This window comes from Agelaius phoeniceus, chromosome 2 (assembly GCF_051311805.1).
Source record: "Agelaius phoeniceus isolate bAgePho1 chromosome 2, bAgePho1.hap1, whole genome shotgun sequence".
Taxonomy (NCBI): domain Eukaryota; kingdom Metazoa; phylum Chordata; class Aves; order Passeriformes; family Icteridae; genus Agelaius; species Agelaius phoeniceus.
In genome coordinates, this window is record NC_135266.1 from 117,840,572 (window position 1) to 117,864,714 (window position 24,143).

Sequence of the window (24,143 nt, forward strand, 5' to 3'; positions counted from 1 at the left end):
AGCCCCCTCAGGCCACGGCGCGGAGCAGCCGCCTCAGCGCGGAGCAGCCGCCTCAGCGCGGAGCTCGGAGCAGCCCCCTCAGCCCGGGGCAGCCCCCCAGCACGGAGCTCAGGGAAGCCCCCTCAGCCCTCGGCGCGGAGCAGCCGCCTCAGCGCGGAGCAGCCCCCTCAGCCCGGAGCTCAGGGCAGCCCCCTCAGCCCTCGGCGCGGAGCAATCCCCTAAGCCCGGGGCAGCCGCCTCAGCGCGGAGCAGCCGCCTCAGCGCGGAGCTCGGAGCAGCCCCCTTATCCCTCGGCGCGGAGCAGCCCCCTCATCCCGGGGCAGCCCCCCAGCACGGAGCTCAGGGAAGCCCCCTCAGGCCTCGGCGCGGAGCAGCCGCCTCAGCGCGGAGCAGACCCCCAGCACGGAGCTCAGGGAAGCCCCCTCAGCCCTCGGCGCGGAGCAGCCCCCTCAGCGCGGAGCAGCCGCCTCAGCGCGGAGCCCGGAGCAGCCCCCTCAGCCCGGGGCAGCCCCCCAGCACGGAGGTCAGGGAAGCCCCCTCAGCCCTCGGCGCGGAGCAGCCCCCTCAGCGCGGAGCAGCCGCCTCAGCGCGGAGCCCGGAGCAGCCGCCTCAGCGCGGAGCTCGGAGCAGCCCCCTCAGCTCTCGGCGCGGAGCAATCCCCTAAGCCCGGGGGAGCCCCCTCAGCGCGGAGCAGCCCCCTCAGCGCGGAGCAGCCGCCTCAGCGCGGAGCCCGGGGCAGCCCCCTCAGCCCTCGGCGCGGAGCAGCCCCCTCACCGCGGAGCAGCCCTCTCAGCCCTCGGCGCGGAGCAATCCCCTAAGCCCGGGGCAGCCGCCTCAGCGCCGCGCAGCCCCCTCAGCGCGGAGCAGCCGCCTCCGCGCGGAGCCCGAAGCAGCCCCCTCAGCCCGGGGCAGCCCCCCAGCACGGAGCTCAGGGAAGCCTCCTCAGCCCTCGGCGCGGAGCAATCCCCTAAGCCCGGGGCAGCCTCCTCAGCGCGGAGCACACCCCTCAGCCCGGAGCCCGGGGCAGCGCCCTCAGCCCTCGGCGAGGAGCAGCCCCCTCAGCGCGGAGCAGCCGCCTCAGCGCGGAGCTCGGAGCAGCCCCCTCAGCCCGGGGCAGCCCCCCAGCACAGAGCTCAGGGAAGCCCCCTCAGGCCTCGGCGCGGAGCAGCCGCCTCAGCGCGGAGCAGCCCCCTCAGCCCGGAGCTCAGGGCAGCCCCCTCAGCCCGCGGCGCGGAGCAATCCCCTAAGCCCGGGGCAGCCCCCTCAGCGCGGAGCAGCCGCCTCAGCGCGGAGCTCGGAGCAGTCCCCTTATCCCTCGGCGCGGAGCAGCCCCCTCAGCGCGGAGCAGCCCCCCAGCACGGAGCTCAGGGAAGCCCCCTCAGCCCTCGACGCGGAGCAGCCCCCTCAGCGCGGAGCAGCCGCCTCAGCGCGGAGCTCGGAGCAGCCCCCTCAGCTCTCGGCGCGGAGCAATCCCCTAAGCCCGGGGCAGCCCCCTCCGCGCGGAGCAGCCGCCTCAGCGCGGAGCAGACCCCTCAGCGCGGAGCCCGCGGCAGCCCCCTTATCCCTCGGCGCGGAGAAGCCGCCTCAGCGCGGAGCAGCCGCCTCAGCGCGGAGCCCGGAGCAGCCCCCTCAGCCCGGGGCAGCCCCCCAGCACGGAGCTCAGGGAAGCCCCCTCAGGCCTCGGGGCGGAGCAGCCGCCTCAGCGCGGAGCAGCCCCCTCAGCGCGGAGCCCGCGGCAGCCCCCTCAGGCCTCGGCGCGGAGCAGCCGCCTCAGCGCGGAGCAGCCCCCCAGCACGGAGCTCAGGGAAGCCCCCTCAGCCCTCGGCGCGGAGCAGCCCCCTCAGCGCGGAGCAGCCGCCTCAGCGCGGAGCCCGGAGCAGCCCCCTCTGCCCGGGGAAGCCCCCCAGCACGGAGCTCAGGGAAGCCCCCTCAGGCCTCGGCGCGGAGCAGCCGCCTCAGCGCGGAGCAGCCGCCTCAGCGCGGAGCCCGGAGCAGCCCCCTCAGCGCGGAGCAGCCCCCCAGCACGGAGCTCAGGGACAGCGCCCTCAGCCCCCGGCGCGGAGCAGCCGCCTCAGCGCGGAGCAGCCGCCTCAGCGCGGAGCTCGGAGCAGCCCCCTTATCCCTCGGCGCGGAGCAGCCCCCTCATCCCGGGGCAGCCCCCCAGCAAGGAGCTCAGGGAAGCCCCCTCAGGCCTCGGCGCGGAGCAGCCGCCTCAGCGCGGAGCAGCCCTCCAGCACGGAGCTCAGGGAAGCCCCCTCAGGCCTCGGCGCGGAGCAATCCCCTAAGCCCGGGGCAGCCTCCTCAGCGCGGAGCACACCCCTCAGCCCGGAGCCCGGGGCAGCGCCCTCAGCCCTCGGCGAGGAGCAGCCCCCTCAGCGCGGAGCAGCCGCCTCAGCGCGGAGCTCGGAGCAGCCCCCTCAGCCCGGGGCAGCCCCCCAGCACAGAGATCAGGGAAGCCCCCTTCGGCCTCGACGCGGAGCAGCCGCCTCAGCGCGGAGCAGCCCCCTCAGCCCGGAGCTCAGGGCAGCCCCCTCAGCCCTCGGCGCGGAGCAATCCCCTAAGCCCGGGGCAGCCCCCTCCGCGCGGAGCAGCCGCCTCAGCGCGGAGCAGACCCCTCAGCGCGGAGCCCGCGGCAGCCCCCTTATCCCTCGGCGCGGAGAAGCCGCCTCAGCGCGGAGCAGCCGCCTCAGCGCGGAGCCCGGAGCAGCCCCCTCAGCCCGGGGCAGCCCCCCAGCACGGAGCTCAGGGAAGCCCCCTCAGGCCTCGGCGCGGAGCAGCCGCCTCAGCGCGGAGCCCGGAGCAGCCCCCTCAGCCCGGGGCAGCCCCCCAGCACGGAGCTCAGGGAAGCCCCCTCAGGCCTCAGCGCGGAGCAGCCGCCTCAGCGCGGAGCCCGGGACAGCGCCCTCAGCCCTCGGCGCGGAGCAGCCCCCTCAGCGCGGAGCAGCCGCCTCAGCGCGGAGCTCGGAGCAGCCCCCTCAGCCCGGGGCAGCCCCCCAGCACGGAGCTCAGGGAAGCCCCCTCAGGCCTCGGCGCGGAGCAGCCCCCTCAGCGCGGAGAAGCCGCCTCAGCGCGGAGCCCGGAGCAGCCTCCTCAGCGCGGAGCACACCCCTCAGGCCGGAGCCCGGGGCAGCGCCCTCAGCCCTCGGCGAGGAGCAGCCGCCTCAGCGCGGAGCAGCCGCCTCAGCGCGGAGCTCGGAGCAGCCCCCTCAGTCCGGGGCAGCCCCCCAGCACAGAGCTCAGGGAAGCCCCCTCAGGCCTCGGCGCGGAGCAGCCGCCTCAGCGCGGAGCAGCCCCCTCAGCCCGGAGCTCAGGGCAGCCCCCTCAGCCCTCGGCGCGGAGCAATCCCCTAAGCCCGGGGCAGCCCCCTCAGCGCGCAGCAGCCGCCTCAGCGCGGAGCTCGGAGCAGTCCCCTTATCCCTCGGCGCGGAGCAGCCCCCTCAGCGCGGAGCAGCCCCCCAGCACGGAGCTCAGGGAAGCCCCCTCAGCCCTCGGCGCGGAGCAGCCCCCTCAGCGCGGAGCAGCCGCCTCAGCGCGGAGCTCGGAGCAGCCCCCTCAGCTCTCGGCGCGGAGCAATCCCCTAAGCCCGGGGCAGCCCCCTCCGCGCGGAGCAGCCGCCTCAGCGCGGAGCAGACCCCTCAGCGCGGAGCCCGCGGCAGCCCCCTTATCCCTCGGCGCGGAGGAGCCGCCTCAGCGCGGAGCAGCCGCCTCAGCGCGGAGCCCGGAGCAGCCCCCTCAGCCCGGGGCAGCCCCCCAGCACGGAGCTCAGGGAAGCCCCCTCAGGCCTCGGCGCAGAGCAGCCGCCTCAGCGCGGAGCAGCCCCCTCAGCGCGGAGCCCGGGACAGCGCCCTCAGCGCGGAGCAGCCGCCTCAGCGCGGAGCTCGGAGCAGCCCCCTCAGCTCTCGGCGCGCAGCAATCCCCTAAGCCCGGGGCAGCCGCCTCAGCGCCGCGCAGCCGCCTCAGCGCGGAGCAGCCCCCTCCGCGTGGCGCCCGGGGAAGCCCCCTCAGCCCTCGGCGCGGAGCAATCCCCTAAGCCCGGGGCAGCCACCTCAGCGCGGAGCAGCCTCCTCAGCGCGGAGCAGCCGCCTCAGCTCGGAGCTCGGAGCAGCCCCCTCAGCCCGGGGCAGCCCCCCAGCACGGAGCTCAGGGAAGCCCACTCAGGCCTCGGCGCGGAGCAGCCGCCTCAGCGCGGAGCTCGGAGCAGCCCCCTTATCCCTCGGCGCGGAGCAGCCCCCTCCGCGTGGCGCCCGGGGAAGCCCCCTCAGCCCTCGGCGCGAAGCAGCCCCCTCAGCCCTAGGCGCGGAGCAATCCCCTAAGCCCGGAGCAGCCGCCTCAGCGCGGAGCAGCCGCCTCAGCGCGGAGCAGACCCCTCAGCCCGGAGCCCGGGGCAGCGCCCTCAGCCCTCGGCGAGGAGCAGCCCCCTCAGCGCGGAGCAGCCGCCTCAGCGCGGAGCTCGGAGCAGCCCCCTCTGCCCGGGGCAGCCCCCCAGCACGGAGCTCAGGGAAGCCCCCTCAGGCCTCGGCGCGGAGCAGCCCCCTCAGCGCGGAGCAGCCGCCTCAGCGCGGAGCACGGAGCAGCCCCCTCAGCCCGGGGCAGCCCCCCAGCACGGAGCTCAGGGAAGCCCCCTCAGGCCTCGGCGCGGAGCAGCCGCCTCAGCGCGGAGCAGCCCCCTCAGCCCGGAGCTCAGGGCAGCCGCCTCAGCCCTCGGCGCGGAGCAGCCCCCTTATCCCTCGGCGCGGAGCAGCCCCCTCATCCCGGGGCAGCCCCCCAGCAAGGAGCTCAGGGAAGCCCCCTCAGGCCTCGGCGCGGAGCAGCCGCCTAAGCGCGGAGCAGCCCCCCAGCACGGAGCTCAGGGAAGGCCCCTCAGGCCTCGACGCGGAGCAATCCCCTAAGCCCGGGGCAGCCCCCTAAGCGCGGAGCAGCCGCCTCAGCGCGGAGCCCGGAGCAGCCGCCTCAGCGCGGAGCAGCCCCCCAGCACGGAGCTCAGGGACAGCGCCCTCAGCCCTCGGCGCGGAGCAGCCGCCTCAGCGCGGAGCAGCCGCCTCAGCGCGGAGCTCGGAGCAGCCCCCTTATCCCTCGGCGCGGAGCAGCCCCCTCATCCCGGGGCAGCCCCCCAGCAAGGAGCTCAGGGAAGCCCCCTCAGGCCTCGGCGCGGAGCAATCCCCTAAGCCCGGGGCAGCCCTCTCAGCCCTCGGCGCGGAGCAGCCGCCTCAGCGCGGAGCTCGGAGCAGCCCCCTCAGCCCTCGGCGCGGAGCAATCCCCTCAGCCCGGGGCATCCCCCTCCGCGCGGAGCAGCCGCCTCAGCGCGGAGCAGCCGCCTCCGCGCGGAGCCCGCGGCAGCCCCCTTATCCCTCGGCGCGGAGCAATCCCCTAAGCCCGGGGCAGCCCCCTCCGCGCGGAGCAGCCGCCTCAGCGCGGAGCAGACCCCTCAGCGCGGAGCCCGCGGCAGCATCCTTATCCCTCGGCGCGGAGCAGCCCCCTCACCGCGGAGCAGCCGCCTCAGCCCGGGGCAGCCCCCCAGCACGGAGCTCAGGGAAGCCCCCTCAGCCCTCGGCGCGGAGCAGCCGCCTCAGCGCGGAGCTCGGAGCAGACCCCTCAGCCCTCGGCGCGGAGCAATCCCCTAAGCCCGGGGCAGCCCCCTCAGCGCGGAGCAGCCGCCTCAGCGCGAAGCCCGAAGCAGCCCCCTCAGCCCGGGGCAGCCCCCCAGCACGGAGCTCAGGGAAGCCCCCTCAGGCCTCGGCGCGGAGCAATCCCCTAAGCCCGGGGCAGCCCCCTCAGCGCGGAGCAGCCGCCTCCGCGCGGAGCAGACCCCTCAGCGCGGAGCCCGGGACAGCGCCCTCAGCCCTCGGCGCGGAGCAGCCCCCTCAGCGCGGAGCAGCCGCCTCAGCGCGGAGCTCGGAGCAGCCCCCTCAGCCCGGGGCAGCCCCCCAGCACGGAGCTCAGGGAAGCCCCCTCAGGCCTCGGCGCGGAGCAGCCCCCTCAGCGCGGAGCAGCCGCCTCAGCGCGGAGCCCGGAGCAGCCCCCTCAGCGCGGAGCAGCCGCCTCAGCGCGGAGCTCGGAGCAGCCCCCTCAGCTCTCGGCACGCAGCAATCCCCTAAGCCCGGGGCAGCCCCCTCCGCGCGGAGCAGCCGCCTCAGCGCGGAGCAGACCCCTCAGCGCGGAGCCCGCGGCAGCCCCCTTATCCCTCGGCGCGGAGAAGCCGCCTCAGCGCGGAGCAGCCGCCTCAGCGCGGAGCCCGGAGTAGCCCCCTCAGCCCGGGGCAGCCCCCCAGCACGGAGCTCAGGGAAGCCCCCTCACGCCTCGGCGCGGAGAAGCCGCCTCAGCGCGGAGCCCGGGACAGCGCCCTCAGCCCTCGGCGCGGAGCAGCCCCCTCAGCGCGGAGCAGCCCCCTCAGCGCGGAGCTCGGAGCAGCCCCCTCAGCCCGGGGCAGCCCCCCGCACGGAGCTCAGGGAAGCCCCCTCAGGCCTCGGCGCGGAGCAGCCCCCTCAGCGCGGAGCAGCCCCCTCAGCGCGGAGCCCGGAGCAGCCCCCTCTGCCCGGGGCAGCCCCCCAGCACGGAGCTCAGGGAAGCCCCCTCAGGCCTCGGCGCGGAGCAGCCCCCTCAGCGCGGAGCAGCCGCCTCAGCCCGGAGCTCAGGGCAGCCGCCTCAGCCCTCGGCGCGGAGCAATCCCCTAAGCCCGGGGCAGCCCCCTCAGCGCGGAGCAGCCGCCTCAGCGCGGAGCAGCCCCCTCAGCCCGGAGCTCAGGGCAGCCGCCTCAGCCCTCGGCGCGGAGCAATCCCCTAAGCCCGGGGCAGCCCCCTCAGCGCGGAGCAGCCGCCTCAGCGCGGAGCCCGGAGCAGCCCCCTCAGCCCGGGGCAGCCCCTCAGCCCTCGGCGCGGAGCAGCCGCCTCAGCGCGGAGCAGCCCTCTCAGCCCTCGGCGCGGAGCAGCCCCCTCATCCCGGGGCAGCCCCCCAGCAAGGAGCTCAGGGAAGCCCCCTCAGGCCTCGGCGCGGAGCAGCCGCCTAAGCGCGGAGCAGCCCCCCAGCACGGAGCTCAGGGAAGGCCCCTCAGGCCTCGACGCGGAGCAATCCCCTAAGCCCGGGGCAGCCCCCTAAGCGCGGAGCAGCCGCCTCAGCGCGGAGCCCGGAGCAGCCGCCTCAGCGCGGAGCAGCCCCCCAGCACGGAGCTCAGGGACAGCGCCCTCAGCCCTCGGCGCGGAGCAGCCGCCTCAGCGCGGAGCAGCCGCCTCAGCGCGGAGCTCGGAGCAGCCCCCTTATCCCTCGGCGCGGAGCAGCCCCCTCATCCCGGGGCAGCCCCCCAGCAAGGAGCTCAGGGAAGCCCCCTCAGGCCTCGGCGCGGAGCAGCCGCCTCAGCGCGGAGCTCGGAGCAGCCCCCTCAGCCCTCGGCGCGGAGCAATCCCCTAAGCCCGGGGCAGCCCTCTCAGCCCTCGGCGCGGAGCAGCCGCCTCAGCGCGGAGCTCGGAGCAGCCCCCTCAGCCCTCGGCGCGGAGCAATCCCCTCAGCCCGGGGCATCCCCCTCCGCGCGGAGCAGCCGCCTCAGCGCGGAGCAGCCGCCTCCGCGCGGAGCCCGCGGCAGCCCCCTTATCCCTCGGCGCGGAGCAATCCCCTAAGCCCGGGGAAGCCCCCTCCGCGCGGAGCAGCCGCCTCAGCGCGGAGCAGACCCCTCAGCGCGGAGCCCGCGGCAGCATCCTTATCCCTCGGCGCGGAGCAGCCCCCTCACCGCGGAGCAGCCGCCTCAGCCCGGGGCAGCCCCCCAGCACGGAGCTCAGGGCAGCCCCCTCAGCCCTCGGCGCGGAGCAGCCGCCTCAGCGCGGAGCTCGGAGCAGACCCCTCAGCCCTCGGCGCGGAGCAATCCCCTAAGCCCGGGGCAGCCCCCTCAGCGCGGAGCAGCCGCCTCAGCGCGAAGCCCGAAGCGGCCCCTTAGCCCGGGGCAGCCCCCCAGCACGGAGCTCAGGGAAGCCCCCTCAGCCCTCGGCGCGGAGCAATCCCCTAAGCCCGGGGCAGCCCCCTCAGCGCGGAGCAGCCGCCTCCGCGCGGAGCAGACCCCTCAGCACGGAGCCCGGGACAGCGCCCTCAGCCCTCGGCGCGGAGCAGCCCCCTCAGCGCGGAGCAGCCGCCTCAGCGCGGAGCTCGGAGCAGCCCCCTCAGCCCGGGGCAGCCCCCCAGCACGGAGCTCAGGGAAGCCCCCTCAGGCCTCGGCGCGGAGCAGCCCCCTCAGCGCGGAGCAGCCGCCTCAGCGCGGAGCCCGGGACAGCGCCCTCAGCCCTCGGCGCGGAGCAGCCCCCTCAGCGCGGAGCAGCCCCCTCAGCGCGGAGCTCGGAGCAGCCCCCTCAGCCCGGGGCAGCCCCCCAGCACGGAGCTCAGAGAAGCCCCCTCAGGCCTCGGCGCGGAGCAATCCCCTAAGCCCGGGGCAGCCCTCTCAGCCCTCGGCGCGGAGCAGCCGCCTCAGCGCGGAGCTCGGAGCAGCCCCCTCAGCCCTCGGCGCGGAGCAATCCCCTCAGCCCGGGGCATCCCCCTCCGCGCGGAGCAGCCGCCTCAGCGCGGAGCAGCCGCTTCCGCGCGGAGCCCGCGGCAGCCCCCTTATCCCTCGGCGCGGAGCAATCCCCTAAGCCCGGGGCAGCCCCCTCCGCGCGGAGCAGCCGCCTCAGCGCGGAGCAGACCCCTCAGCGCGGAGCCCGCGGCAGCATCCTTATCCCTCGGCGCGGAGCAGCCCCCTCACCGCGGAGCAGCTGCCTCAGCCCGGGGCAGCCCCCCAGCACGGAGCTCAGGGAAGCCCCCTCAGGCCTCGGCGCGGAGCAGCCCCCTCAGCGCGGAGCAGCGGACTCAGCGCGGAGCCCGGAGCAGCCCCCTCAGCCCGGGGCAGCCCCCCAGCACGGAGCTCAGGGAAGCCCCCTCAGGCCACGGCGCGGAGCAGCCGCCTCAGCGCGGAGCAGCCGCCTCAGCGCGGAGCTCGGAGCAGCCCCCTCAGCCCGGGGCAGCCCCCCAGCACGGAGCTCAGGGAAGCCCCCTCAGCCCTCGGCGCGGAGCAGCCGCCTCAGCGCGGAGCAGCCCCCTCAGCCCGGAGCTCAGGGCAGCCCCCTCAGCCCTCGGCGCGGAGCAATCCCCTAAGCCCGGGGCAGCCGCCTCAGCGCGGAGCAGCCGCCTCAGCGCGGAGCTCGGAGCAGCCCCCTTATCCCTCGGCGCGGAGCAGCCCCCTCATCCCGGGGCAGCCCCCCAGCACGGAGCTCAGGGAAGCCCCCTCAGGCCTCGGCGCGGAGCAGCCGCCTCAGCGCGGAGCAGCCCCCCAGCACGGAGCTCAGGGAAGCCCCCTCAGGCCTCGGCGCGGAGCAGCCCCCTCAGCGCGGAGCAGCCGCCTCAGCCCGGAGCTCAGGGCAGCCGCCTCAGCCCTCGGCGCGGAGCAATCCCCTAAGCCCGGGGCAGCCCCCTCAGCGCGGAGCAGCCGCCTCAGCGCGGAGCAGCCCCCTCAGCCCGGAGCTCAGGGCAGCCGCCTCAGCCCTCGGCGCGGAGCAATCCCCTAAGCCCGGGGCAGCCCCCTCAGCGCGGAGCAGCCGCCTCAGCGCGGAGCCCGGAGCAGCCCCCTCAGCCCGGGGCAGCCCCCCAGCACGGAGCTCAGGGCAGCCCCCTCAGCCCTCGGCGCGGAGCAGCCGCCTCAGCGCGGAGCAGCCCTCTCAGCCCTCGGCGCGGAGCAGCCCCCTCATCCCGGGGCAGCCCCCCAGCAAGGAGCTCAGGGAAGCCCCCTCAGGCCTCGGCGCGGAGCAGCCGCCTAAGCGCGGAGCAGCCCCCCAGCACGGAGCTCAGGGAAGGCCCCTCAGGCCTCGACGCGGAGCAATCCCCTAAGCCCGGGGCAGCCCCCTAAGCGCGGAGCAGCCGCCTCAGCGCGGAGCCCGGAGCAGCCGCCTCAGCGCGGAGCAGCCCCCCAGCACGGAGCTCAGGGACAGCGCCCTCAGCCCTCGGCGCGGAGCAGCCGCCTCAGCGCGGAGCAGCCGCCTCCGCGCGGAGCTCGGAGCAGCCCCCTTATCCCTCGGCGCGGAGCAGCCCCCTCATCCCGGGGCAGCCCCCCAGCAAGGAGCTCAGGGAAGCCCCCTCAGGCCTCGGCGCGGAGCAGCCGCCTCAGCGCGGAGCTCGGAGCAGCCCCCTCAGCCCTCGGCGCGGAGCAATCCCCTAAGCCCGGGGCAGCCCTCTCAGCCCTCGGCGCGGAGCAGCCGCCTCAGCGCGGAGCTCGGAGCAGCCCCCTCAGCCCTCGGCGCGGAGCAATCCCCTCAGCCCGGGGCATCCCCCTCCGCGCGGAGCAGCCGCCTCCGCGCGGAGCCCGCGGCAGCCCCCTTATCCCTCGGCGCGGAGCAATCCCCTAAGCCCGGGGAAGCCCCCTCCGCGCGGAGCAGCCGCCTCAGCGCGGAGCAGACCCCTCAGCGCGGAGCCCGCGGCAGCATCCTTATCCCTCGGCGCGGAGCAGCCCCCTCACCGCGGAGCAGCCGCCTCAGCCCGGGGCAGCCCCCCAGCACGGAGCTCAGGGCAGCCCCCTCAGCCCTCGGCGCGGAGCAGCCGCCTCAGCGCGGAGCTCGGAGCAGACCCCTCAGCCCTCGGCGCGGAGCAATCCCCTAAGCCCGGGGCAGCCCCCTCAGCGCGGAGCAGCCGCCTCAGCGCGGAGCTCGGAGCAGCCCCCTCAGCCCGGGGCAGCCCCCCAGCACGGAGCTCAGGGAAGCCCCTTCAGCCCTCGGCGCGGAGCAGCCCCCTCAGCCCGGAGCAGCCCCCTCAGCCCGGAGCTCGGAGCAGCCCCCTCAGCTCTCGGCGCGGAGCAATCCCCTAAGCCCGGGGCAGCCCCCTCAGCGCGGAGCAGCCGCCTCAGCGCGGAGCAGCCGCCTCAGCGCGGAGCCCGGAGCAGCCCCCTCAGCCCGGGGCAGACCCCCAGCACGGAGCTCAGGGAAGCCCCCTCAGCCCTCGGCGCGGAGCAGCCGCCTCAGCGCGGAGCAGCCGCCTCAGCGCGGAGCCCGGAGCAGCCCCCTCAGCCCGGGGCAGCCCCCCAGCACGGAGCTCAGGGAAGCCCCCTCAGCCCTCGGCGAGGAGCACTCCCCTCAGCACGGGGAAGCCTCCTCAGCACGGAGCAGACCCCTCAGCGCGGAGCAGACCCCTCAGCACGGAGCCCGGGGAAGCCCCCTCAGCCCTCGGCGCGGAGCAGCCCCCTCAGCCCGGAGCAGCCCCCTCAGCGCGGAGCCCGGGGTAGCCCCCTCAGCCCTCGGCGCGGAGCAGCCCCCTCAGCCCGGGGCAGCCGCCTCAGCGCGGAGCAGCCTCCTCAGCGCGGAGCCCGCGGAAGCCCCCTCAGCCCTCGGCGCGGAGCAATCCCCTAAGCCCGGGGCAGCCCCCTCAGCGCGGAGCAGCCGCCTCAGCGCGGAGCCTACCCCTCAGCGCGGAGCCCGGGGCAGCGCCCTCAGCCCTCGGCGCGGAGCAGCCCCCTCAGCGCGGAGCAGCCGCCTCAGCGCGGAGCCCAGAGCAGCCCTCTCAGCGCGGAGCAGCCCCCCAGCACGGAGCTCAGGGAAGCCCTCTCAGCCCTCGGCGCGGAGCAGCCGCCTCAGCGCGGAGCAGCCGCCTCAGCGCGGAGCTCAGGGCAGCCCCCTTATCCCTCGGCGCGGAGCAATCCCCTAAGCCCGGGGCAGCCCCCTCCGCGCGGAGCAGCCGCCTCAGCGCGGAGCCCGCGGCAGCCCCCTTAGGCCTCGGCGCGGAGCAGCCCCCTCACCGCGCAGCAGCCGCCTCAGCGCGGAGCCCGGAGCAGCCCCCTCAGCCCGGGGCAGCCCCCCAGCACGGAGGTCAGGGAAGCCCCCTCAGGCCTGGGCGCGGAGAAGCTGCCTCAGCGCGGAGAAGCCGCCTCAGCCCGGAGCCCGGGGCAGCCCCCCAGCACGGAGCTCACGGAAGCCCCCTCAGCCCTCGGCGCGGAGCAGCCGCCTCAGCGCGGAGCAGCCGCCTCAGCGCGGAGCCCGGAGCAGCCCCCTCAGCCCGGGGCAGCCCCCCAGCACGGAGCTCAGGGAAGCCCCCTCAGCCCTCGGCGCGGAGCAATCCCCTCAGCCCGGGGCAGCCGCCTCAGCGCGGAGAAGCCGCCTTAGCGCGGAGCAGCCCCCTCCGCACGGCGCCCGCGGAAGCCCCCTCAGCCCTCGGCGCGGAGCAGCCCCCTCAGCCCTCGGCGCGGAGCAATCCCCTCAGTTCTCGGCGCGGAGCAGCCCCCTCAGCCCTCGGCGCGGAGCAATCCCCTCAGCCCGGGGCAGCCGCCTCAGCGCGGAGAAGCCGCCTTAGCGCGGAGCAGCCCCCTCCGCACGGCGCCCGCGGAAGCCCCCTCAGCCCTCGGCGCGGAGCAGCCCTCTCAGCCCTCGGCGCGGAGCAGCCGCCTCAGCGCGGAGCTCGGAGCAGCCCCCTCAGCCCTCGGCGCGGAGCAGCCCCCTCAGCCCTCGGCGCGGAGCAATCCCCTAAGCCCGGGGCAGCCCCCTCAGCGCGGAGCAGCCGCCTCAGCGCGGAGCAGACCCCTCAGCGCGGAGCCCAGGGCAGCGCCCTCAGCCCTCGGCGAGGAGCAGCCCCCTCAGCGCGGAGCAGCCGCCTCAGCGCGGAGCTCGGAGCAGCCCCCTCAGCCCGGGGCAGCCCCCCAGCACGGAGCTCAGGGAAGCCCCCTCAGGCCTCGGCGCGGAGCAGCCGCCTCAGCGCGGAGCAGCCGCCTCAGCGCGGAGCCCGGGGTAGCCCCCACAGCCGTCGGCGAGGAGCAGCCGTCTCAGCGCGGAGCAGCCGCCTCAGCGCGGAGCCCGGAGCAGCCCCCTCAGCCCGGGGCAGCCCCCCAGCACGGAGCTCAGGGAAGCCCCCTCAGGCCTCGGCGCGGAGCAGCCGCCTCAGCGCGGAGCCCGGGGTAGCCCCCACAGCCGTCGGCGCGTAGCAGCCGCCTGAGCGGGGAGCCTGGGGAAGCCCCCTCAGCCCTCGGCGCGGAGCAGCCCCCTCAGCGCGGAGCAGCCGCCTCAGCGCGGAGCTCGGAGCAGCCCTCTCAGCCCTCGGCGCGGAGCAGCCCCCTCACCGCGGAGCAGCCTCCTCAGCCCTCGGCGCGGAGCACCGCCCTCAACCCGGGGCAGCCCCCTCAGCGCGGAGCTCAGGGAAGCCCTCTCAGCCCTCGGCGCGGAGCAGCCCCCTCACCGCGGAGCAGCCGCCTCAGCCCTCGGCGCGGAGCACCCCCCTCAACCCGGGGCAGCCCCCTCAGCGCGGAGCTCAGGGAAGCCCCCTCAGCCCTCGGCGCAGAGCAGCCGCCTCAGCGCGGAGCAGCCGCCTCAGCGCCGAGCAGCCCCCTCAGCGCGGAGCTCAGGGCAGCCCCCTCAGCCCTCGGCGCGGAGCAATCCCCTAAGCCCGGGGCAGCCCCCTCCGCGCGGAGCAGCCGCCTCAGCGCGGAGCAGATCGCTCAGCGCGGAGCCCGCGGCAGCCCCCTTATCCCTCGGCGCGGAGCAGCCCCCTCACCGCGGAGCAGCCGCCTCAGCGCAGAACCCGGGGCAGCCCCCTCAGCCCTCGGCGCGGAGCAATCCCCTAAGCCCGGGGCAGCCCACACAGCGCCGAGCAGCCGCCTCAGCGCGGAGCAGCCGCCTCAGCGCGGAGCTCGGAGCAGCCCCCTCAGGCCTCGGCGCGGAGCAGCCCCCTCAGCGCGGAGCAGCCCCCTCAGCGCGGAGCAGCCCCCTCAGAGGGGAGCAGGCCCCTCAGCCCGGAGCAGCCGCCTCAACCCGGGGCAGCCCCCTCAGCGCGGAGCTCGGGGCAGCCCCCTCAGCGCGGAGCCCGGGGAATCCCCCTCATCCCTCGGCGCGGAGCAGCCGCCTCAGCGCGGAGCCCGGGGTAGCCCCCTCAGCCCTCGGCGCGTAGCAGCCGCCTCAGCGCGGAGCCTGGGGTAGCCCCCTCAGCCCTCGGCGCGGAGCACTCCCCTCAGCCCGGGGAAGCCGCCTCAGCGCGGAGCAGCCGCCTCAGCGCGGAGCCCGGGGTAGCCCCCTCAGGCCTCGGCGCGGAGCAGCCCCCTCAACCCGGAGCAGCCCCCTCAGCGCGGAGCCCGGAGCAGCCCCCTCAGCCGTCGGCGCGTAGCAGCCGCCTCAGCGCGGAGCCCGGGGCAGCCCCCTCAGCCCTCGGCGCGGAGCAGCCCCCTCAGCGCTGAGCTCAGGGCAGCCCCCTCAGCCCTCGGCGCGGAGCAGCCGCCTCTGCGCGGAGCAGCCGCCTCAGCGCGGAGCCCGGGGCAGCCCCCCAGCACGGAGCTCAGGGAAGCCCCCTCAGGCCTCGGCGCGGAGCAGCCGCCTCAGCGCGGAGCAGCCCCCTCAGCGCGGAGCCCGGGACAGCGCCCTCAGCCCTCGGCGCGGAGCAGCCCCCTCAGCGCGGAGCAGCCCCCTCAGCGCGGAGCAGCCGCCTCAGCGCGGAGCAGACCCCTCCGCGCGGAGCAGCCCCTTCAGCCCGGGGCAGCCGCCTCAGCGCGGAGTCCGGAGCAGCCCCCTCAGCCCTCGGCGCGGAGCAGCCCCCTCAGCCCGGGGCAGCTCCCTCAGCGCGGTGCCCGGGGCAGCCCCCTCAGCCCTCGGCGCGGAGCAGCCCCCTCAGCCCGGGTGAGCCCCCTCAGCCCTCAGCGCGCAGCCGCCTTAGCCTGGGTGACCCCCCTCAGCGCGGAGCAGCCCCCTCAGCCCGGGGCAGCCCCCTCAGCCCGGGTGAGCCGCCTCAGCCCGGGGCAGCCCCCTCAGCCCGGGGCAGCCGTTTCAGCCCGGGGTAGCCGCCTCAGCCCGGGGCAGCCCCCTCAGCCTGGGTGATCCCCCTCAGCCCGGGTGAGCCGCCTCAGCCCGGGATAGCCCCCTCAGCCCGGGATAGCCCCCTCAGCCCGGGTGAGCCCCCTCAGCGCGCACCGGTCGCCTCAGCCCGGACTGGCCGCTTCGGGGCGCGCCTCTCCCGCCTTGCAGAGCCCCTCACCTTTGGCGGCGGCCGCCGGGTCCCGCAGCAGCGTCTTGAAGCGGGCGCCATTGAACTCCTCGTCCCGCGGGCCACAGGCGCGCTTGGCCGCAGGCTCCCCGCTCCGCTCCCCGGCCTCGCCGCTCCGCTTCCCGGCCATGCTCGATCCAAACCCGGCCCAAGCCCGCCCCGGAACCGCCGCCGCTCTCGCAGGAAGGGGCGGGAGCAGCCGGGGCCGTGGAGGAGGCGGACCGCCCTAGTGGGAGGGCTTCCGCAACAACCGGTGCCGAGGTGGGCAAAAAGAGTTAAAAATAGTTATCGTGGAATGGTTTGGAAGGGACCGTAACCATTCCCACCCCCTGCCATGGGCAGGGACTCCTTCCACTGGGCCAGGTTGCTTCACGCCCCATCCAGCCTGGCCTTGGACACTTCAGGTACCAGGGGCAGCCACGGCTGCTCTGGGCATCCTGTGCCAGGGCCTGCCCACGCTCCCAGGGAACAATTCCTGCCCAATGTCCCGTCTGCAGCAGTCTCTCATCCATCGCTGCTTGCAAGGCCAAGCAGGTTTTTGTCATCCCACTTTCCCCAGACTGCAGCCCCCTGCGATCCTGAACCAACACAGACTTGGGAGTGGAAGGGGAAAGCAGGGAGTGCAGGGAAGCAGGGAGGGCAGAGAACTGCCCCAGACACTCCTGTCTCTCCGGGAGAGGGAAAGGCTGCGGGGTGACCTAACCGTGCCTTTCCAGCACCTGAAGGGACCCACGGCAGAGAGAGCGAGGGACTATTTGTAAGGGAAGGAGTGGCAGAAAAGGGGGAATGGCTTCCCGCTGCCACAGGGCAGGCTTAGGTGAATTAAAATCTAAACTCTCCCCTTGCTTTCAGCAAGAGTTATGCCAGGACAAGCACAGTGATAAGGAGGAACAGAAAAAGCCTTGCTCCAATAAACTGTTTCATATGGAGCAACACCAGTTGAAACAGTAGTGGAAGATAGAGTAGGTTAGTTCAGTAAGAAAAAATTAAAATAAAGATCTATCCAAATCCAAACCAGGATTTTTTTCATTTGTGCAAGTAATAAAAGTAACATTAGTATCTTCCTGGGCTTTTTCAAACTGTTTTTATTTTGGCTTTTTTTTTTTTTTTAGCAAAATGCTGTAAAAAGAGTGATCCAGGAGAGGGCAACATTGACAGCCATTCTGAGACCTAGGATGAACAAATGCTTTCACACTGACAGAAGATGCTGCGATGTTTTGAGAGCAGAGCATAGAACAAAATAAAAGAAGCTGAAGTTAGAAGACAGAAAAGGGTAAAATAAAGGGAGTACATAACACTGGGGGGAAAAAAGGAAATGGGAAAGTGTTAATTGCTAGACACTGGGTACAAGGGCTTTTTTTTGAGTAATTGATGAGAACAAAGTCAGAAGCATATTTCTGCTGCTAGTGACATCATGCTCCAAACTCTGCTGAAAATTTCTATTTCTAGGAGTACTTAAATTGAACTCACTGCATTCCAGCTACTTTTCTGCTTCTTTAGAAGGCAGTGCCATTTGGAATTTGCCTCAGTATAGCAAATTCTATTCAAGGGTACAGACTTCTCAGTTCTTCCATAAAACATTTTCGGTGGTTCTTCTGGATGATGGGAATCCTTTGTTTCAGCCTTACAGTTTTCTTGAAACCTAAATTTATGCAGCTATCCAAATGCATTTGCAATTCCAGAAATTGATAGGCACATAGTGTGGAAGGTAAGTAACGTTCTCAAGAGGGAGTTGCTTTGCTATTGAGGGGATGAAAAAGAAGGGCAGAGCTAGCAGAACCAGGAAAAAGGATTTGATTTAACAAAGCTTTTAAAAGGCTCAATACTGATACTGAGATACTGAGATCTTCAAGGTAACAGTCCTATCTGACTTAAAGCCTGATAGTTACCATCACACCATATTTCACAGTTCTAGTCTTTTAAAAAGTACAGCACCATGGTACTGAAAGTTATTTTTATTTCATTTTATTTCGAGTTCAGTTCTGCTGTCCCCTCCCTGCCTGTCAGAGGCTCCCAGGAGGCTGGGGAAGCAGACTGCTGCTCTCCCTTCCAGCCAGGCCCCTTCCATGTTCTGCTGGAGTGCACTTTGAGGCCCGTGTCCTTCTCTTTCTCTGTTATACCTGACAGCTTTCCTCCCCCAGGTCTGGTTTTTTCTCTGCTGATTTCAGCCTTAAACTCTGCTGTCCTTCTCAGCCAGCCCCTCTCTCTCTGCAGCCTTTAGCCACGGATGCTTGCTGTTCTGTAGCTAACATTTGCCACCCAAACCTAGTTGAACCTTGATCCAGCTATCCCATCACAGCCCGTGCTGATCCCAGCCCAAACCTGGGTCCTTTAAACCCTCTGCTGCTGGGCTACTGGAGCCCCAAGTCAAAGTAACCCCTGGGGTGGCTTCACTTCCAGGCCATCTGTCAGCTGTGATCCCCTACCCTACCCTAGTAAGAAATGCATTCATTTCATAAGATAATTTTTAAATTTTATGTGTAAATCAACCATAGAAAGCATCCAGAGGGAATGGATTTAATCCAAAATCCCATCTCTAAAACTGTAGTTCTCGATGTTTGCTCTTAGTTCACACAATCACTCCATGGAAAAGTTTCCTTTGGTGTTTCCCAAAATTTCAAGTGTGATGTAGAGCTCTTGGTGAAATCCTCCTGCTTTCCAGCCCTTGACACGCTGAGGGATCCCAGGAGGAGCGAGGGTGGCTGCTGCAAGAGATGGGACACCAGGACCCCCTCCTGAGCACGGGAATATTCCCAGCACTATCCCATCACGTGTCCCAGTGCCCTGTGCCCCACACTGCCCTGATCCTGCCCAGCCCAGGGCTGGGTCACACACTTGGAGACACAGACACAGTCACTGCAGGGCTTGAGTTCCACAGGCTTGGCATCAGGGAGTCCAGCGGATGTGCAGGTCAGTGTGTGGAGCCAGGAGATGAGTGGGCTGGCGAGGCTGAAGTAAAGGCACAGCTTTTGTTACTCTAGATGCTGTCAAACAAACCCCCTGTCCTCCTCCAGTTGCAGAGTTGTTTCAGCTGGAGAGCAGGGACTGCATTTTGGGCCTGACTGATGGCAATGTGTGCTCCTCCCACAAGGAACATGAGAGCCTGTCCATATGGACAGGGCGCTATGAGCACCAGAGTCTTGAGCACGGCGTGACTCGAGCTGGGCTCAGTGCCCAGGTGCTGGAGATGGGTGGCAGGATCAGAAAAGAGGAGAAGAGGACAGAAGAGTGGGGAGGCCCATGAGCAGGCTGTGAAAAGCTGGAGGAGGCACATGCTGGAAGCACCTCTGAGCATCTCCTGCAACACTCAGGGGATCTTCTGTGTGCTGAAATCCTCCCCACCTTCTGCACAGGGAATAATCCCCAGGCATCATCCACCCTGAGTTACTTTGGCATGGTCACTGAGCCACAGAATTTACCAGGGAGCCCTTGCAGTCCTGATGGGAGAAACAGGCAATTACAAACACTGCATTATTATTTTCAAATGTTGTTATTTGCCTCTAATTTCACAGTGCTCAGGTTGAATCAGCCTGAGGTGTGGATCTCAAAACTATCAACTCTAACTTATTAGATGTTGATATGGGCTACTCTTTTCTGAAACACTACCAGTTTTCCATGCCTTTACATATTTAACTTGAGAGACCCTGAAGCCTGATTTTTTTCAAGGCTCTTGGAAAAGCCACAGTTTTTTTCAGTGTTTTGACATTGATTCTGTGGCTTTAAAAAGCTTCAGTCTTGAATTTCAAGTACATAATCATTAGTCATTTGGAAAATCTTAGCCTAAACACTTATTAAAGGGGAACAGTGACAACAACCCGTCAAAGGCAGGCTTATAAAACCACAACAAAGCACTTTCACAAAGAGGTTGATTTCCAAGGCCCTGGTGCACCCAGCAACTCTGTCCTGATGTCCTTCCTAAGCTGAGAGGCAGGACCACAGTCTGTCTTTGGAGCACCGTGTCAGGGAGTGACCAGGGACGACTTGGGTGCTTTAAGAGAGCAAGAGCAGCAAACCCAGGGCCTTTTCCTGGTGCAGTTGTTCTGCCTCCACCTTGGGTCATGTTTTCTCTTGTTCCCAGCAGTGAGCTCTGTGAGATGGGACGTGCCTCTCTCTTCATGTCAGCACAAGTGCCAGGTGCCCTGCTGGAAGGAGCGATCTGCGCACAGGAGAGGTGCCAGCGCCACTGGCAGCGCCCAGGAGGGTGAGCAGTGGGGGCTTTCTGCTGTGCCTGGTGGGGAAATGCAGCCAGATTCCACCCCAAGGGAGACGGGAGGAGGTTGGCTTGGCAAACTTCATGGGCCACGTCTGGTGTCTGGTGAGGTGCTCAGGCTCTGTCTGGTGTTCCAGCTAGTTTGGCCAGGGAGCAGCTCAGGAGCACAAAACTCACAGCTGGTTTAGCTGAGCCTGCTCTCTCTGAGGCAAAAGCAGCAGACATTTCCCCTCCTTTAAACCTGCTGTGGGGAGTGCTTGCTCAGTATCCACTCACATTTCTATTTACACACACCAGGGGGTTTCCTAGCTCTGGCTCCCCAAATTGGTCCTGTCAAATTCAAATTACAGTACACTTGAAGATCTTGCTAGATCTTACTATCCACAGTACCTTGTGAGAACTTACAGCACCCAAAACACATTTAGAATTAGGAAAAACTGTGGGACAAGCTTCTCTACACCTATTTTCAGCTTGTATCCATAGAAATAGAGGCTGCATGGGGAAAAACGCAGTCTGTTATTTGAAATAATCACCATACAGTGATTACTGTAAAGTATGTGCTTTGTTTTAAGTGGTCTGACACTCATTTCCATAGAAACAGACAGAGGATAGCAACCCACTTGTTTGAACTGTCCTGTAGATTCTGTCTGGGGCAGAATGCAGGAATATACAATGTTTAAAAATGTGGGAAAAGCCTGGGGTTTTGTTCTTAATTTTTTGGTTTGGTTTGTTTTGTTTTAATCCTCAAAAGCCAAAAAGAACATTAGGGAACTTCTTGGAAACTTTATTCCGGGAGAATAAAATGAAAATGACAAATATCAGTTGTTAAAGAAATTACAGGGGAGAAAGCAGGAAGAAAGAGCAGTGAGGGGTGTAGTGGTGAGAAGTGTACACACAGATATGTGTGTGTGTTTGTGAGAAAAAGTACTTCTGAGATATTTTTCTCACTATTTTTGTTATTGTACAATAGATCTAGTGATTTCTTTTTCACTAATAGGAGAATTTAGGCCATCTAACTCAACTGTCTATTTCATGTCACTTTTTTTTTAACATTCACTTTCTTTCATTTCACATTGTTTACTTCTTAACTGACACACTAATTTTATTGGAATTTCCATACACTAAGTCATGATATGAGCTTTGAATTGGCACTTGGAGTGAAGTTCAGGGAAGTATTAATAACATGGAGAAAAATAAGTGAAGTGCTCAGATTTTGGCTTTGCTTTTGCCAAGCTTCCATGTAACAGCACAAATCCTGCATTTCTGGCACTGTGAAATGGTTTCTTTTCTGCCCAAGTCCAAAAGAGAGAAACTGTCTGGAGCAGATGTGATATCTCTCCTGGATTCTAACTCCTGGAGTTTTCTGGGATTTTTTTTTCCTTTGGGGGAAAAAAGGAATCTAATTCCTGTTGCTTGTGAGGAAAGGACGAGGCTGGGATTCTGTAATTCTACATGCTGAACATGTCTGGATCAGTTACATTGTCTTGCAGCAAGTGAGTATTGCCAGCTCCTAGGAGCTGCATTCTGCACATCATGGTGAGCACTGTCTCCCTTCCTGCCTCTGTGTTCCACACTCCTGTCTCCAGGTTCACTATTTAAACCATCACAGGGAGAAGCAGAGATTGGGAACACTGCCTTTTGTATTTTAGGTTACTTGGTTTTAGGGTAATTTTGAATAGCACAGTAGCCCCCATTCAGAGGGCAGATAAAAAAGCCCACTACACACACATACACACACATATATATATATATATGTATAAAGAAATATGAATGCCATTCAGGTGCTGTCATCCACAGTGTCCATAAGTTTTCCTCCTGCACAGGAAGGCTTCCCTTGAAGGCAGATGTCTGCCAGCAGGAGCCCCAGCTGCCTCCTGTGCAGTCATTCACCCCTCACTGCTTCACCTCCCCGAGGTTGCCTGTGTTTGAACCTCTCCCAGTTCAGTCATTCCACTTGGGAACTGCCTCTGCCTTTGGGCTGTGCCTGCAGAGTGCCAAAAGCATCCCAGGCTCGTTCCTGCACTTTGGGATGGCCTTTGCTTACAGCAGCACCAGGCTAGGAGAAGCTGTGGCATCTCACTGGGAACAGAGGGTTCCCAAGTGCTCCTCAGACCTTCAAGCATGGCGTACTCCCCAGTTATTATTCATGCTTTGTGTATTCCTCTGCATTGATTGTGTACTTGTCACAGATCTGCTGTCCCCTCAGTCCCTCACAGCACACTGAGTGGCCATTGCTGACATCTGTTCCAGGGAGTGATGATGTGAGAGGAGCAGGGGAAACCCTTCCTGCTAGAGCTGGAGCAGGTGGCCTCAATATGAGATATCTGCCCGTTGGCTGCACAGGGAGTGGAGCTCTGGCATCCTGAGGCCACAGAGGGCCTGACTGCACTCACCTGACGCTATGGCAGCTCCGAGGTCACAGCAGCCAGGAAGCTGGCATGGACAGGGAAGGTCACCCTAATTACCTGAACACCTTCTGAGAGGATCCAAGTATGGCCTCCAGACGCTTTCTCTGTAAAGAGCTGTGCTGCTTGTTGCCCTGCACTCACTGGGGGACTGCCCTGAGGCAGCAAGCACAGAATTGTCACACTGAATGGTCAGCTGCAAGGCCAAGGGGAAAAGGAGGGGAGCAGGGGAGACTCCCACACGTCTCCTTACAGCTCCCCACTGGAAGGCAGAGAGCAACTGGCTGAGTTAGAGGCAAACACTGTCCTTGTCTGAAGCAGCCCGAGCAAGGGGTTCACCTGCAGAGCTGCTGTTCTCTCTCCCCACCTGTGTTTGCCATTGCAGATGTTTCAGAGTGATTTTATGCTGTTATTTCGGCATCTTTGATCCCATTTATCTGAGTCCAGTAACTCTTGATGGAGTGTCCCTGACCTCAGACAGGTTCATGTGAAACCTGTTTTGCTCTTATCTGCCAAGACTAAGGAAGCAAAGGCTAATATATGTGTTACCCCCTTGTTTTTCTGTGTGTGAAGAGAACAAAAGGGGATTCAGGTTCAAACGTGAAGACCAGGTTGGTCAAAGTTCAGTGTAACCTCTGAAAAGAGGTGCCAGACTTTGGAAATTCAAATTTGGATGTGTTCCAGCTTCAGTTGGAACAGGAGGAGAGGAATAGATTTAACACAATCAGTTTGGTTCCGTCATCTTTCACTGACTCACTCGTGGGGGTTTTCTCAAGAGAAATCATGCATGGCAGGGTGCAAACAGCTGGATTTTTGTGTTTACCCACAGCCCCAGGAAGAAAGATGCTTTTATGCCCTATTTCCAGTGTTGGTTCTAAGTTCTGTCTTACAGGAGCTGGGAGCTGTCCTGATTCATTCCCTTGACTGCCTCATACCTTAAAAGAAGCACCAAATTACATTGGAAGGTAGTTTAGCAGGTAGCAATGACAATTTGTTTGAACTTCTCACTGGTTCACTTTTCTGTATCCCAAGAGATTTCAGGGAACAACTTGAAGTCTCTCAAAGTAACTTCAAGATGTTTCCTCACTTAGCAGTGAAAGCTTTAAGCCAAGCCTTCACACTCAAGGCACGCTGACCTGGAGTCCGGGGCTGCTGTCACACACCGTGCGTGTGAGGAAACAGAGGTGCTCCTTTTGCAGCACGGGGGAGTCAGTGCTGTTTGCCCACTGAAATCCCTCATCCACAGATGCTGCCAGGCGCAGGTCCCAGCCGGGTTCCCTCAGACCCACGAGCCGCGGTGTAAGGGCAGGAGTGGGGCTGGAGCAGCAGCCCTGGCGGGGTCTGGAACGGGAGCCGAGGCGTCTGGAGCAGGGAACGCAGGGAAGCTGGGCTGCGGGGACAGGGAGTGAGGGATGGGGAGCACCTTGCACCTGTCTCGGGGAAACACGAGCGGGGAAATGTGGTCGCGGTATGTGTGTAAGTCCGTGACAGTCCTCCCACCGCTGCCAAGCAAGAATCAGGGGGCAGACGGTGGAATCGAGCCTCTTGACCGGGAGGGAGGCGCGAACTGCTCGGAGAGGGGTGGGGAGAGCCGGGGAGGGCGGGCGAGGTGCAGCCGGCTCTGAGTCAGCCCGGCCGCACGATGCGCGCCGAGGGCAGTGCCCGGCGCGGCGCCGCCGGGAGCCCGCGTCCCTTCCGTCCCTTCCCGTGCCTTCCCGTGCCTTCCCGTGCCTTCCATCCCTTCCCGTGCCTTCCCCGCCGCCCCGCGCCCCGAGTGCCCGCGGCCGCTGGCAGGGCTGCTCCGCCCTCGCCCTTCTCCTCCTCCTCCTCCTCCTCCTCCTCCTCCCACGCGGGGCAGGGGCAGCCCCGAGGGCGCCGGGGGGGCCGCGCCGGCAGCCGGGCCCGGCCGCACCATGTGAGGCGGCGGGGCTGCCCCCCCGGCCCGAGGCGCCCTGTCCCGCACCATGAGGGACGGGCATGCGGGGCTGCACCCACGGCGCGCACAGGCAGAGCCCGCGCGGCTCCTCCGCCTCCTGTCCTGCGTGCTCCTGGTGTGCGGCGCCGAGGTCGCGGCTCTCGCCGACTTCTCAGGTACGGGGCGGGCACCGAGCGGCGGCTCCCGGCTGCGGGGGGCTCCGGGGGGCCGCGGGCAGGGTCCGGCGGGGCTGTCAGGCCCCGCAATGCCCCGAGGGGACCGGCGCATCCCGGGCAGCGCCGGGGGCTCCGGCCGGAGCGCAGCCGCGGGTTGCCGGAGCGCTCCGTGCTCCGTAAGCCCGAGCGGGGCCGGGTCCCGGGCCTGCGCCCCGGGCAGGGGCAGCGCGGGCCGGTGTGCCCCGAGGAGGCAGGGAGGGGCAGAGGGTGAAGGGCTGCCCGAGGGGGCAGGTGGGCAGGGACGCGGGGAGCGGAGCTGTCGTTGCGCGGTGGGAACGCTGGGCGTGGAGCGGCCGGGGCCTGACCAAAAGTGCGTGGAAGTCCCTGGAAAGGTTCCCACTTTCTCCTGGAGACTTGGAGTCGGGCCCTGAGGGAGCGAACAAGTGCTGCACTTCTCTCTGCTGGGAGGGGAGCCTCGGAGCCCGAGAGGG

At 67.7% G+C, this 24,143-nt stretch overlaps 2 protein-coding genes across 2 annotated transcripts in view; one reads left to right on the forward strand and one right to left on the reverse strand.

Moving 5' to 3' along the window:
- URB1 (URB1 ribosome biogenesis factor) overlaps positions 1 to 15,094 on the reverse strand; it is an 80,850-nt gene extending 65,756 nt beyond the window's left edge. The window contains exon 1 of the mRNA XM_054655044.2: positions 14,938 to 15,094. Within this exon, the coding sequence (XP_054511019.2) occupies positions 14,938 to 15,076 (139 nt within the window). The 5' untranslated portion in view covers positions 15,077 to 15,094. The remainder of the gene's footprint in view (positions 1 to 14,937) is intronic.
- Positions 15,095 to 23,192: 8,098 nt separating this feature from the next.
- Positions 23,193 to 24,143, forward strand: part of EVA1C (eva-1 homolog C) — a 31,933-nt gene continuing 30,982 nt past the window's right edge. The window contains exon 1 of the mRNA XM_054655099.2: positions 23,193 to 23,652. Within this exon, the coding sequence (XP_054511074.2) occupies positions 23,526 to 23,652 (127 nt within the window). The 5' untranslated portion in view covers positions 23,193 to 23,525. The remainder of the gene's footprint in view (positions 23,653 to 24,143) is intronic.